Source organism: Alosa pseudoharengus, unplaced genomic scaffold, assembly GCF_046254945.1.
Source record: "Alosa pseudoharengus isolate Yale_2024_CS ecotype anadromous, Long Island Sound unplaced genomic scaffold, YU_APseudo_1.1 YU_APseudo_1.1_scf_18, whole genome shotgun sequence".
NCBI classification, from domain to species: Eukaryota; Metazoa; Chordata; class Actinopteri; order Clupeiformes; family Clupeidae; genus Alosa; species Alosa pseudoharengus.
The window spans coordinates 34,761,345-34,776,918 of NW_027468650.1; the positions used below are offsets into that span (position 1 = coordinate 34,761,345).

The 15,574-nt window shown below is 42.5% G+C and overlaps 1 protein-coding gene across 1 annotated transcript in view; it reads left to right on the forward strand.

The window, feature by feature from the left end:
* The window catches only part of ofcc1 (orofacial cleft 1 candidate 1), a 91,369-nt gene extending 86,730 nt beyond the window's left edge, over positions 1 to 4,639 (forward strand). The window contains exons 21-22 of the mRNA XM_076291180.1: positions 3,217 to 3,361; positions 3,699 to 4,639. Coding sequence (XP_076147295.1) covers positions 3,217 to 3,361; positions 3,699 to 3,766 — 213 coding nt within the window. The 3' untranslated portion in view covers positions 3,767 to 4,639. The remainder of the gene's footprint in view (positions 1 to 3,216; positions 3,362 to 3,698) is intronic.
* The last annotated feature ends 10,935 nt before the right edge of the window (positions 4,640 to 15,574 follow it).

Consider the following 15,574-nt stretch of genomic DNA (forward strand, 5'->3'; position numbering starts at 1 on the left):
CCATTCCCTGAGGCACCTCCACCACAGACAGCAAGGAAAACCACAGTTCATCCCAGTGGTGATCCTCACACACATTCTCTGCGCTAATTCCCGCTCTCATTTTTTTTGCTTCATCTAGGAAATCTTAACGGGGATGCATTCGCTAATGCTCATTGCACCACCCTCCCCCCCCACCCCACCCCACCCCATTGCCCACTGCACTTCACACATTACCGCATGCAGTCAGGCTGCAGTGAGCAGACTGCTGCCCAGATTGCCGTCTAATTAAATGTACCACTGATTTCACTCGCTAACAACTGCTAGCACATGAATTAACTCCCATCCCCCCCGAGAAAAACCTGGATTGTCCCAACAAAATTAATATTTTAAACTTCCACGTCAAAAACAAAAGGAGGAAAAAAATGACAGATTTGTGCAGAGCGCACGTCAGCGGCTTGCTCCTAGGCAGAGGCGTTACCTAATGGCAACTCAAGCTTGTTTGACAGATGAGCCGCAGCCTGAGCACACAGCATATTTATCAGTCACAAGATGGGCGGCCCATGAATTCTACCCGCAAGTATGCCACATACTTTAAAAACAAGGTGGTTGGTTGTTAATGGGCTAAGAAACAGGCCTAGAGTGTATACACACACACACGCACACGTGAAAATACACACACACACACCCGGAAGTGTTGTTGTGTTCGATTCATCAACCCACTATGTCTTTTGTCATTCTGATTTATTCATTGTGTGTCCCTGTGTTTCATCGAGAGGAATCTCACGTCTGTGTGAGATGTGAAAACGTGAAGCATTGGGGCTGCCATGGCATCCATGTGGCTTGCGTGGCGTCAGTGCCTTGGTTGTAAAGCGTGTCGTTTCTGCGGCGCTCAGCAGCGCCCAATATCACACGGTGTCACGCTCATGTGACGGGAGAGTGCAGCAACGCAGACTGGCACGTGAAAGACGCTGATGGCAGCTGTGTCGGCGGACCCACGAGCCTTGGTGACAGTAATGCCGTCACCGTCTCAGTCACTCAACCACACACACATACTGTACAAACTCACACAAACACCGACAGCATGCCAGCATCATTTATATGGTGGTGATACAGAGCAAGACCTCCTTACATATCTAAACTAATTCCTTTCCATGTCTTTTTACATACTAGTTTCAGGTAGAGCAATACATCCAGGAATATCCAAAGGGCATTCCCAACACACTTGAGGTGATTTTATTAGGGTTTTATATAATGCTTGCAGAATTGCAGAAGCATATAGACCTATGGGGGTTCTGTAGGGGTCTAGGTAGGGGGTTCTGTGTATGGGGGTCACAGATTCAAGGTGAGGGCTCGTAGGAGAGGACTTCTACTGAGGCAGTACTGCCCCTTACCCAAAACAGAATCTAAGATAAAACAAAAAACAGATTATGGTTGATATTAGTTTGATGTTTAACTTTTCTGTAAATATTTGAATGCCTTTTAGCTAAGTCTCAGGGATGTCTCAAGGATTAATGTATCTACTTAAATGTTTGCTCCTTTATCTCGTGGGCATGTATTGACTATTGGATCATGTCCCCCAAAGGCTAGTCAGGTTTTAGGTAAAACACAAACCAATACTTTTGCTGGTCTATGATAGTACTTTGCCATACTACAGTCAAGTGCAAATAATGTGGAATTCTGAATATACATGACTAGACAAATGGGACTCACAAGACAGCCTAAAACCCCCATCAAGAGAGAAAATGTCATCTCAGAAACAAAAAGGCATAAATGACAGGAATGGTGTAATCAAAAGCAATCCCCTTATACTGCTGACAGAAGTGCAAAAGAAGAAGTCACAAAAGACTGAAGAACTCCTTGGAAATGCTGGCACTTAATTTAAACAGATGTTTTACCAGGTTCCAAATCACAATGGATAACAATCTCCGGATAATGCAACATCGCTAACTTCAGAGGCGGCCAGCGAACAGCTTCATCTGCGGAAACAAGATGGCAGAGGACATAAACGCAGCCGTGTTCATTAGCCTCCATTGTAAAAAGGCATTGACTTTATATGTGTCTGTGTCTTTTTCTCTGGGGCTACTGGGGAAACGTCTACGGCCCTAAAAAACGTGGGTCTAGCCAACTGTGCTGCATCATCTCGTCCCCCCCACACCCATCCCTCCCCACACCCCATATGTGACGTGCAGCATATGCGATGCTGGCTCGACTTCTGTAAAAGTTCCATTAAAAATGCACAACTAAGGCTCCAACAGCTTGAATATTACCTCTGTGAAAATTATTTATGCTTTGAAGAAATGCTGATGACCATCCTGTGCGCAGTAAATACAAGCGTCTCTGTTTCTGCTCTCATCATTTGGTTTACCACGGCTCAGGTGATGGTGGGCTGGCTTTGCTTTTATGTGTGTCGCTTTTTAATCTTTATGCACACACCCACAGCAACCTTTGTCTGCCATCAGCAGGCATTTAAGAGTGGTGTGCCACCGTGTTTTTCTCAGTGCTGTTTGGTATTGTTAGCAAAATGTAACATACATGGTTTTAGGAGTATTATGAACAGATGTTGCTAGTGCAGTTTGTCATATGTGTAGTAGTAGTAGTAGTGGTAGTACTAGTATATTTAATAATATTATTAAAAAGTACTCATCTTATGAGTAGTCTTAGCCTAGTGGATTGGATGCACCTGAAGAAGACATTTAAACAGATGTGCGCTTTCCTGGACTAATAACTCACCAGAGCTTTTGCTACCCTACATCTATGTCCCCGCTTTCCATTAGTTTGTGTGCTTAGATAGGCTAGCAAAAGCAGCATTTCACCTCCAACAACAACCCAGTTAAGCATTTGGAGAATGAGTGGAGTTAACCTTTACAGAAAGCAATTGGAATTGAGAAACTGCATCTGTTTTTCTTCACCCACACACTCCTCTCTCTCTCTCTGCTTTTTTTGTGCCTAGGAGAAGATGTCCTAGGGTTTTTATGTAACGTTCTTTGAGATTTATGGCTATTTGGAAAAACTCTAAGGAATAAATAGCTCACAACACAAGACACAACTTTGGGGCGGATACATCATTTTTTAAGGCATCTGGACAATGTGACATGTCTAGTTTTATGTTTTTACAACATAAAATATATACACTGCTGTATCACATTCATTTAATATGTTTAATAACCTGAATGAGCACATAAGAAAACATCAAGTCCACAACATTGTCAGTTACAAACTTGTATATTGTATGCATAGGTGATAGGTGACATTGATGGTGTTCCACATATGGACGATGAGGCGTCTCAGCCAGGACATAGGATGGACAAGGAGGAAGAGGAGGAACATGGAGCCAGCTCCTCACAACAGCTCAGAGAGAGGAAGAGGAAGAAGCCCTTTTTCCGTGAGTTGAACTCTACCGGTTGTATTTTAAGAACATTGTTGGATTACTGTAATGTATTAACACCCCTTTGCACTAATCTGATGTTAATCCGAAGTTTGAATGGATTGTTACTTGGATTACACACTCTGATAAGTGTAGCATCAGTATACAGAACCCTCTTTAAATCAAATCACACTTCAACACTAAACTAAATGGTGTATGTATGATGCCAGGGCTCACATGGAAAGAGGCTGTTGTCTCATTGTGACTACATTGGTTAAATAAAGGATAAATGAAAAATAAAATAATAAATGTATTAAAACTTGACTGAACAGTCTTCGTTCATTCCCTCCTCTAGGTTCTCACCGAGTTGAGCCTGTGGGCGGAAGCATGTGCGACTCCACACTGCAAGACCTCCCTCACTGATGCTCTATTGGGCTCTCTGTGTACAGTACCTTGCTGCTGCCAGGGCCTCCTGATACCCAGGTGAACTTACTGTAGGTGTTGTGTATTTAACACTCACTAATTGTTCAATCCGGTCTCAGTTTAGTAGGGTATTCCTCAGCAAGGGCCTCGCTGCATTTCTGAAGTCATCAACATTTTCAACACAGTAAAGTTGTACAAACAGCACTACATAATGAGAAATGTAAAATGATATCCTGGAAGTGTATCACCTGTTTTCAAACATGTTTTTTGCTGCTGACTGAACTCATTGTTGTATGATATGTCTGAGTACAAACTGTAAAAGCCTTTACTGTATATCTCAGTTGTTACACCACTGTAAACCTATAATGCTGAATGCATACTTTATTAAAGGTACTTAGGCTGCCTTCCTTTCTCATATTCTGATATTATACCAGCAGTGAACAGCACCTTGCACTCTTGCATACTTAAAGACTGCACACTTTGCATACTGCATCTCATTGACCCGCTGATGACATGCTAAATAGTGAGTCTGGATTCACACGTACAGAAATGTCAGACATGATTGGACACACATATAGTACAGTACTTCCACGCTACCCAGGCTCCATAAATACAGCCTAGCCTGCCATTCATGGCCCAATAAACAATGTAAAGTAATGATTCTGTGGCAAAATGAATGAAGACCATTAGGTCTTCCCTGCTGCCCCAACCCTGTGAAAAATGAAAATTTTAAAAGTCACTAATCAGACCCCAGTGATAAAATATCAATATCAGGTCCACATTAAAGGGGGATAATATTCAAGCGGCCTTGATTTGTATTGAATATGTGTCTTCTAGCTGGTGCTTGACGTAATGAACTGGCCCACAAATCACTTGTTAATGGGGACCTGCTTATACATATTGCTTAATTAAAGGTTGTGGGCTTATTAACATGTGTCTGTGACACTGGGCTCGGCACCGGAATGTGTTCACACTGGGGCCGTGGCTGTAAAGGTTTTATAGATAACCTATCATATTAAACCCCATTGCTTAATATTGGATCTTAATAACCTGTCATTTTCATTGATGATGATTCCCCTTTATGGGGCGGCCATTACGGCTCGGGAAAAAGTTCTGAGGAGCCGCTGTGTCTTTTGGGACGCCACCCGGAGTGGTCATTACTGATGTGCGTCGGGCCACTGAAGCCGCACCCCCCCCCCCACACACACACACACACACACACACACACACTCGCACACCCACATCACCCCCACCCCTCTCTGTGCAATGTATAAAGCATCATAGACATGGCTGCAGGGGCTCTGCAGAGAGAACAGACACGCAAGCTTTACCTTCATGTCAGATCTACACACACACACACCCACACCTTCTCTACCCAGGGCTCCTGAGTCCAACTCTTCGTACGGGTTGTCTGTAGCTAAATCGCGTTTGCTCAGAATCGTGGCTCATGGTTTATTAATGATATATGTGGCACACAAGCCATAGGCCAACTGTGCACATATTGGGCCATTGTGTTTGCACAATACGTTTCACAAAGCTAACTGGGGAAAGCTTGTTAAAGCTGCATTACATTGGTCTTGATCATTATGTATTCTATGGCAGAAATATCTAATGGACTTCATGTACTCTGCACAGTGCACACAAATTGCATATTCTGACTGATGGGAAGATCCATCTTTCAAGTCTTTGTCCAAAGCTTCTGTATTGTCTCTTCATGTACCTTGCAATAGTTATTAATGTGGTCAAATATTATCTTCATTAAAAAAAAAATATCTTAATTATAATTTTGTAAAGTCATAGTTTTGCTTAATAAACACATTCTCAAATTTAGCGAGCCAAATTTGTACGGAATTTGAATGCCTTTGGTCCTTCTCACCTTCCCATTGACTGTTCTGTGGACTTTAATGTGAAGATGACTTAAAAGTGAAGTTTTCCGTCTCTTGTGTCCTCCCTGCATCAACAAACTAGCCTTGCATGCTTTTCCGACCAGAGCACAAAAAAAGGTATTCCAACGGTTCAAATATTTGATTGCTAATGACAAACACCGTTCCAACACAATTTAAATTTCAAATCGATCCCTGGGAGCAGTTATTTCTAAAAACGACGCCTCTGGGTCCCTCTGTGCACATTTGCTGATTTAAGTTAAAAGAAAACCCTTTTTGCCGAGCTATCATATGGGTGCTGCAACTTTTTGAAGTAGGCTCCTGCATCTGCATAGTCCAAAACCTGAGGATGTTGCTAGTTAGAGGGTAAAAAGAGTGTGTGTGTGTGTGTGTGTGTGTGGCGAGCGGGTGAGAAAAATACATAAAAAGAAATAACACTTTGTCTAATACTATATTTATGTAGCCCTCAGCTTGTGGTATTCACATAAAGCCTTCCTGTGTTCTGAACTTCAGTGATCGTTACCAAGCACAGTGAGATGGTGGTGGGGGTTGGTGTTGGATGGGGGGGGGGGGGGGGGGGGGGGCACTGCAGGCTGCGTTGCTGGGCTTCTTTTGCGTTCATTTAAATTAAATGAAATAAAAGTGATCCATGCAAAGCAAATTCAGACACTCTACCGCCAAGGTGTTTGCCCAGCCCCTCCTGTGATGGCTACTTGCTGAAGTAAACAAAAAAAATACTAAACCTTTTGAAGAACTTGCATGCATTATAATGCATGATCATTTGTTGTTTTTAAATTGATATTTTCCACAAACTTCATCTGTGACATTCATTTTCCCAGTGCCCAATGATTTGTAGGTATATTTAATAAATCTTGCAATGTATAAATTTCATGCAAGGAGTCTAAACCTTAACACAGTAATAATGCTGTGTTATTGAGGTTGTTTTTGTATAGCATTAATGAATCAGAACATCCTTCAGCTATCTTGGTGGAGGGCAAATTCAATTTCATCTAATATTCACCATGTAAACTAGTTTATACCATTAGATACACCTTTGCTTATTGAACTGCAGCAGCACTTAGAAATCAAAACAAACACAAAATATTCTCTCAAGTTCACTAATTTCTTAAAGATATCCTTTTCTCCCTCGCTGTGTCTCTTTTTTGAAGTTATGAAGAGATGAAAGTTTTTTTTTGAGGACGTTCTCCACCAAAGGGAAGAACAAACCGCAATTTTCTTCCTCCTCAACATTAAAAAAAGTGCCCAAAGAGAAAAAGAACTGGAGGCTTCATTGGCTTGTTTGTGGAGACACATACCTCAGCATATAACCCTTAATTATGGAGCTGTCAGTCAAACAGCAAGTTAGTTCATTCAACTGCAGAACATTCAAACAGGAGGAATAATCGCAAAACACCCATCTGGCACAATGAAGGCTTTCTACACGAGGGTGTTCCCACCATCCCTAATCCTTTACTGCTGGAGAATGTAGGAACTGAGTAGTGTGGCCCTTTCGTACTGGCCCTTGGTGCCCGATGGGGTCTACTTAGTTGAACCCCCGTGTCCGTGTATGTGATACTTTGATACACAGGATGGGGGGTGTCAACTCCCACCCCCACCCAACATGTAAGCATCTGGATGGATCACGTGCGTTTTTCTTGTTTATTTGTTTATTTATTTATTTTTCCTGGAGTGGCAGAGGCAGATGTCCTGCTCACAGGAAAATAATTTGTGAGAGTAGAGTGTGGTGGAGGGGTTTGTGAGGAGGGGTGGGAAGGGAGGGGGGTTATGAATATGCAAATCATGTCACAACGTGGAATCTTGTAATGACTGGGAAATATTCTCGCCATATTTCATTATGCAGAGGTCATTGCTTAATGCAGGCAGCTGGGACCATGTTTTCCTCCTCTCTCTTTCTCCCTCTCTCTCTCTCTCTCTCTCTCTCTCTCTCTCTCTTTGTCTTTCTCTCTGTTTCTTTCTTTCACACTCTCTCTCTTTCTTGCTCTCTATCACTCCTGCTCTTCATGTGCTTTCTCTTTCTCTCACACACTCTTGTTCACACTCTCATCCCTTTTCTTTTTTCACCACTCATTCTGTCTCCTCTCTTTCATTGCCATTTTCTCTCTCTTTCTCATTCTCTCTCTTTCACTCTCTCTCTCTCTCTGTCTCTGTCTCACTCTCACTAGTCTCTCCCTGTCATCTCAGCACAACTTTAACAGAACTGCAGCATGGCACAAAATAGCAAGGGCAAGACTTAGCTCCCCAGCACAATCATGATCACACACACAGATGTAGACACACGCACACACACACACAGACACACACACACACACACAGACACACACACACACACACACACACACACACACACACACACAAAAGACATGTGAGACCTCAGTCTCAAAAATATCTTAATAAACACTGATACACCCCCCCACACACACACACACACACATACACATACAGGCTTTTGCGGATCATTCCTTCTGCTGTTTTTTTTTTTTTTTTGGTCATAGCAGCTCCTTAGATCAACCATCTCTCTCCATTATGGCTGTTTGTATTGGGGCTCCGGCGTGTATCTCATTGGTTGATGGCTGGCAGCCACCCGACTTTGTGTCGTGTTAATCATTAGGTAAAGTCATCTCCTCCTCAAATAATCCTGCGTTTGAATGCTAAAAATGTAATGAACTTCACGGTTCATTGTATCTGACATTGCTTAATTAATGGGTGCATTTAAAGTACATAGGGCCTGGTAATTGATTTATATGCATGAATTCCACATACAGCTGTTGGTTCCTGTAGGAAAGTCATCACTCAAAATGTGCACATTTTACTGATATGCTAGGTGCTCAGAGACTTTGTAACCTCTAGTTTTGCGTTGGGTGAAAAAAAACGGGCTTGTTTAAGGGTTTTTATAATCTCCTTTGTGCTTTGCTCTCCTAGCGTGAGAATGATTAACCTCGACTTGCAGGGTTTGTCTTCCTCATTCTTCATGGCTGCTATTCCTCTCCAGAAACAAACTAAATACACCCATCTGTATTGTCTATCATATTTGATACAGACGCCATGATCTCGAATATTTATCGCTAGCCGTTTTGTTTTTTTTCTACTTGGGTGAGCTGCATGACCTTAAATAATTCAAAAGCACAATCAGGTAATGTCATATGCAGTATGTAAGGCTGAAAATATTGCCCTGACGTGGTTCTCCCTCTCTGCCAAGACTGCTTGGGTGCTCTCATCCCCTGTGCCTGGAAATTGAAAGTGAAAGAACACAAACCTAGCAGCAGCAGTGGCAGCAGCAGCCTAGAAATGAGGCTCCAAGAAGACAAAGAGGTTCAGCGTTTCAGGCAAGCTAATGTTAAACAATGCCCCCTTCACCGCACACCACTTTCGCATTGATTCGGAGACTTCATACATCTCGCAACAACCTCTGTGTCTAAAAAAGGCTGTGCATTGCTTTTGCACCACCTATTTAAAGCTTTGTTTCGATCATGCAATGCTATAATTATCGAAGGAATGTGTGTGTGTGTGTATATGTGTGTTTATGTGTGTGTGGGTTTTTTTTTCCTGGTGAGATTTTGGGGTCGGTGGCCCCTAACCATTATTTTGAATTTCGACAGAGTCTCAGTAGGTCCCAGATCAATGTTTCACCTGGGGAATGGGTTGAGCATATTTCTATCACTAGCCTATTGATTTTTCTATGTGCAAACCCCTTATGTGCAAGAGGTGTTTTCATGTGGACGCCGCAGAAGGAAAGCTGCCTGCAGCACATGCATGTACACACTCTGCAACACACACACACACACACACACACACACACACACACACACGCACACACGCACATACACACACACACACACACACACACACGCACACACACACACACACACACACACACACTCATTTATTTATGCTTGTAGACACCCATAGGCACAGACCTACAAAACATGCACACATCGGCATATTTAGTTATTTTAGATCTCTCACATACATAATTACAAGACACATACACAAACACACACACATACATACAGAGAGAGAGAGAGAAAGAAAAAGAGAAGGAGAGAGACACACACCCCTTTTTCCTACCAAACACAGTTTCCTTCTTCGGTCTTTTACACATGCACACACTCTACCTTCTCTTATACACACACAACCTCTCTCTCTCTCTCTCTCTCTCTCTCTCTCTCTCTCTCTCTCTCTCACACACACACACACACTGCACAGTCTCCATGTGTGCAGTTACCTGCCATAGTGCCTCTGGCCCTGGGTATGGCCATGTTGAGTAAACCATGTGGACCAAATGGTCCAGGCGTATCCCTCTCTTTATTCTACACACTAATCAATACGGACTGAGGTGATCTGGGCGCGTCTCTCGTCCGCCATGCATCAGCAGCGCCGCGGCCCCATCGCGCTGCACAGCCGCTCACACGTCATTGCTTTGTTCTGTGTCACTTTGATTCAGGGCCGAGTCGGCTTTATCGTCGTCTATAACCAGCAGAGACAGAAGGCCTTGATATGGATTTAAATAATGTATTAGTTGTGGTGCAACGAATCCAACAAAACCTCCGCACACACACACAAACACACACACACACACATACAGAATGAGACATACACATTCACATTTTCACACATATACACACTCACACACAATAAACTGACTAGTAATACGACAGCACGTTATTTCCCCTGCACGTGTGGTATGCGTCTAACGGTGGTATGCAAATAACATGATTGAATGCAAATACTGTCACGTCAGGTTATATTACTTGTAACTTTTTGTTGTGGGGAGGTTGAATCAAGCAATGTGTCTGCTATATAGATTGAACTGCTATTTTGGATATGACTGTTGTTACAGGAAAAGGGGGAAATACTGCCACTGTTATGTTTAATGTAATGTCACCAACAAAGGTTTTGAAGTTTAATCGTAGTGTACAAACTAGTGTGGTGACAGGGTAGGACGGAGAGAGAGAGAGAGAAATACAATAGGAAGGAAAAAAACACATTACATGAAATACGTCAGAGGCCAATAATAATTCTCTCTGTGGGAGCCGTGCTACATCAGGGTAGCAAATCAATACTGCATTACTTAGAGTACAGAGTATATACAAGCCTCATCCAATTGATTATTTCTGATGCTAAAATGGCAGTTTCATTTGCTCTCCAACAAAAGGTGTGAACAATAACTGCTGTTCAATTAGCTGACCAGAGTGGTTAGGGTAGTATGAGGGTAGGTGGGTGTGGAGGCGGAAGAGGAGGGGGGGGTTGAAGATAGATGACTATTTATTTGGCAAAAGTAATGCATTGTTTTAAAGAGACATGATGAATGGAATGTCACTGTTGTGTTCTGGTTTAAAAGATGGCTTGTTTCATTGGACATTGAAATTTCATGAATATATTTCCAAAGGCCTGGAAAAACGGAATTCATCATTAAGTTTTCACAACCCCATAATGTCACCATGGGGATTAGTCAATTCTCTAAAATATTGTGCATGTCATGGTCACTTATGATGCATACCTTTTATGGAGAGCTGGGAGAGGAGGGATGGGGACTTTTCCTCAGTTTCAATTTCTTTTTTTCCTTTGTTTTCTTTTTCATCTTCTTATTTCTCTTCTTTTTTTTCTTTCTGTTCATTTTCTTCCTCTTGTTATCTTTGGAGTCCACAGTGAGTAGGACAGGCATCAAAGTCACTCAGTCGCAGTTGAGGACATATTTCCTTAATGACCGCAACCTTTTAAGGAGTCGTCAGGAGACACGAGTCGCAGGGGCTTCTTGCATGATTAAAAAGTCATTTTCTTAACTGTCCTCCCAGGATTTGCATTTCTTTCTCTTTTTCCCTGCCTCTCTAAAGAAAGCATTAAATTGCTCCAATCAAGCATAAATGTCTGCCGCTCGTGGTGTCATTTGTGCGTCTGTTCACATGGTGGGTGGGTTATTTGTCATTGCTTTTCCTGTAGCGTTTATCCAACTGATCAACATTTAATATTCCAAATTGCCTGTTACTCATAGTGGATTAGGCAGATGGGCTGTCTTCAAAGAAATAATAACAATTAAGAAGTTTGAAGTAAATACTTACTATGGGGGGTAGTGTATCGCAAAGACACTCACTCTCTTTGGAGCTTGAAATTACTGTGAACAGTGTGAAATGTTAATAGTTAAAAAATAGTTAAAATAACATCTTGAAATGCAATACAGAGAGTCATCAACTGTTATATATGGTCATATATTTCACACAGCATCTAAAATAACCCACAAAAGCTACATTATGCCAAGTAAACAGTGTCAAGCATCAGAATCACAGTCTACTCTTTTTTTCCAGGACTAAAATAACCCCCAACAGTAAGACCAACCCTGGAAAATTCTATACCTCTTCCCGACACCTCTTCTCCCTCTATTATATTTTCACGCCAAATGACCTTTGGTGCTTCGCAGCCAGGAGTGGCAGAGGCCCGGCTTCTGATATAATCAATATTCCATTATGATAGTGTGTTGAGTGTGGGGAGGTTTACAACTCTACCGTAATAGTCTTGCTATATCATCCTGTGGCAGTCAACACACACACTGTGTGTGTGTTTTCAACACTGTTGGAAACCAACACAAAGAGTACACTCTCTTGGTGACCATGACCCAGGACAAATGATGACGCTGGAGATGATGGTCTGGGCATTTTGCAATGTAATACCACAGTGGTTGGAGTAAAAGGCCTTAATGAAAATGTTAAGCCATTAGGAGGCAAAGGCCTGGGCAGGGCCATTAGAGTCATTTCATTAGGCCTTTGTGCCTTTTTTACAATAATTAATGTGAGTACTTTACATGGCCAAACGATTTTAGCCTTCTGAAGTCCAGGCATTTAAATGTCAACCCTACCTTTTAGTTTTGATGTAAATTTTTAATACAGAGTGAGATCTATTATTATAAGTTCAAAATGTGACAGTTGTGAATGAGGTAGGATGTGATTTTGCCATATTCATTTTTTGGTTATCATAATGTATATTTCAGATACAAGAACCTTGATACAAATCCATTCTCGATACATATTCCTTGTAAATGATAATAGAATTTGCTTGTTCAGATGCCATCCATTTTCGGAGGAAGAAATTCACAACTTTCCTAAAACAATCATTCATCCAGAAAACTTTGTTGCTGTGTTTGGCTCAAAACAGAGAAGTCAGCAATCTCTCCCCCTGCCTCTTCCTGCTCCTCATTTGAAGTTCTGTCGTTGAAGGTGCACAGTTGTGCTGCAAAACACAGATTTATCATGATGTAACCGTGAGCAACTGGGATCTAAATTACCTTCAGCTGGCATCATTCCAGCATCCCGCTATAAATGAGCTAATCGTCCTTGACTATAAAATTTGCATTTTCAAGACTTAATTGCTATCATTACATTTTTTTCGTAATTCTATTAATTTAACAGAATGGGGTATTGGGTTTTATGGTTATAATTTGCATTAAAACAATGCGCTCCTAAATAGAAAAATCCCCAATATAGCAAAAGAAAGAGAGAGAGCGAAAGAAAGAGAGCGGGAATCGAGGGCAACCAGTGCTTTCAGGTCTCTGATGATTAAGCCGAATTGTTGCGACGTACAATGGAGAAGATGGACAAAAAAAAAAGAAGCAATTTGTCCAGTGTGCTAAAGCAGGTCCTACACACAGACACATAAAAGCACTCTGCAGAGTCGATGAAATAAGGCTAAATGGGCCAGCACCACAGTGCATTGTGTGAAAGAAGTGAAGCTTGTGTCTTAATGGATACTCGCCGACTCCATCCTTCTATTCGGGCTTCCTGTGTCCCTTTTGTGCGTACTGGTACACACGGATAATGTCGCCATCGCAGTGTGGACTTGGCTTTATCCCGACCCGGTTGCATAAAAAATGGAAACAGGGAAGCGCAGAATAAGGAGGATGGCACGGAACAACGGGGCCATCACTTCTCATTTATAGCCTTCGCCTGACCCCAGCTTTCAGTTCCAGGAGCTTTAGATGGAGGAAGTAAGTGCCAACACCATTCTGCACCCACTGCACTTCCTGCACCGAATGACCTCAAAAAGACTCAGACTCCGGCTGCTTTCCCATGACAGCGAGTGTTCCAGCAAAACACATCACCGCTTTCATATAGAAAGAAAAAATAATAACAAAGGTGAAATCTCTGTGACACTTCTACAATATATTTTTTTTTTCAATATTTTTTTTCAGTGTGCTTGTAGTATCATAGGGCCAAACATGAGTGTGGCACATTATCACAAGAATACACATTTGAAAACAACTTGTGTGGACATTTTGTACGGGTTGGATAGACGTCCAAAGAAGATGAGCGCAACTTTGCTTATAGAACCTGCCCACAACTTGACAAAAATACTGCTGTACTTCTAGTAGTAGCAAGACACCAGTGCACTGCTACCTACTCCCCTGTCTGAGCCAATGCCACTGCACTGAGCTCTCAAGGCATTAAATGGCTCAAGAAATCTGAAATGCAGTTAATCCCACCTTTGTAAGCCACCCTTATTTCTGTGATGTGCAGCAGCTAGACTCTTTATTGTTTCGCTGTCCATTTCTGGCTTTATTTTTCTTTCTTTCTTTCTTTTTTTCTTTCTTTCTTTCTTTCTGTCTTTCTCCCCGTGCAGTTGAACAGCACAGACATATGTCTATGACTCTCCTGAACCTGAGATGCGTCTTTTCCTCTTCCAGCCCTTACTGTAACATGACCACCACTGACACGGACCAGGTTTGCTCGGTCAGACAACGTTTGAGAGCCACGCTCGGTGTGCTCACGTCCGCTCAGGTGGGGTATGATGCACACGTGCCGCGCATCTGAGGCGCTCCCCTAAGCGTGGACAATGGCCCGTGTTTTGACTGTGTCAGGCAGCATCAGCTCAGCAACACGTGTGTGTGTGTGTGTGTCTATTTGTGTGTATGTATGTGGGTGTGTATGGCCGCTGGATGATGCCGCATGAGTCTCCATTGCAGCCTGGGCGCTGAGACCAACATCCCCCCAACCTAACCCCCCAACCTGCTCTGCATCTACCACAACCCACCCACTCACTCAACAACCCCCCCTGCACAGAGCCCTCCGTCAAAAACGCTTTCTGACAACGGCTGCAGTTATGACTGAGTCAAGATGGCAACAAGCTCCCGGTGCGGAGGTGCAGCACCGTGAAGCTAACCTGAAGGGAGGTTTGAGGGCAGGGGCAGTGGAGGCGATGTGGTGCTGGTGGTGCTGGTGGGGGAGAGGGAGCCGGAGGTAAGGCAGAGCTGGAGCTGAACAACGGGGGAGAGCACCCATGGGCTAGTGGCTGCTCTTTTGATAGAGCCTTGGTTCCCTGAAGTGAAAGTCGTATAATATTTACTTTGTCAGCATTTTATATTTTATTTTCATCTATTTTAAGTGTGAATAAATAATACATGGGAATCATATTTCCAATATACAAGACAATTCCAGCAATACATAGAAAATACTGTAGAAGTTTTACTCTATAATAAATTACATTTGTAAGACTTTCAATACACAAAGAACATAGTCTATGCCCTTATCCTACTTGAGACTACCTTAGGCTTTTTTACATTATCTATTTAACAGTCTGTTAAAAAAAAATAGTGTAGTTTATCCATAGCAGAGCATACAGCCTCTACAACTTATGGAGGACTTTTACTCCTAAGCTTCTATATACTGTAGAGCAGCCATCACCAAATGGCGGACCGCGGTCCGAGTCCGGACCGTGACGTGATCCTATCCGGACCCAGACCATAATAGCCTAATTTAGATTTTCACGTAAGATTTCAAAGCTGCGCTAAATGTTTCGTTGGATAGGATAACAGCATTTACTTCAGGAGCTTCAGGAACCATCATTTCGCTTGCTGCTACTCAGCCAGTGAAATCTGTGAATTCTGATAAAGTCGAATCAGTGAGTAGCCTACTATGGAGAA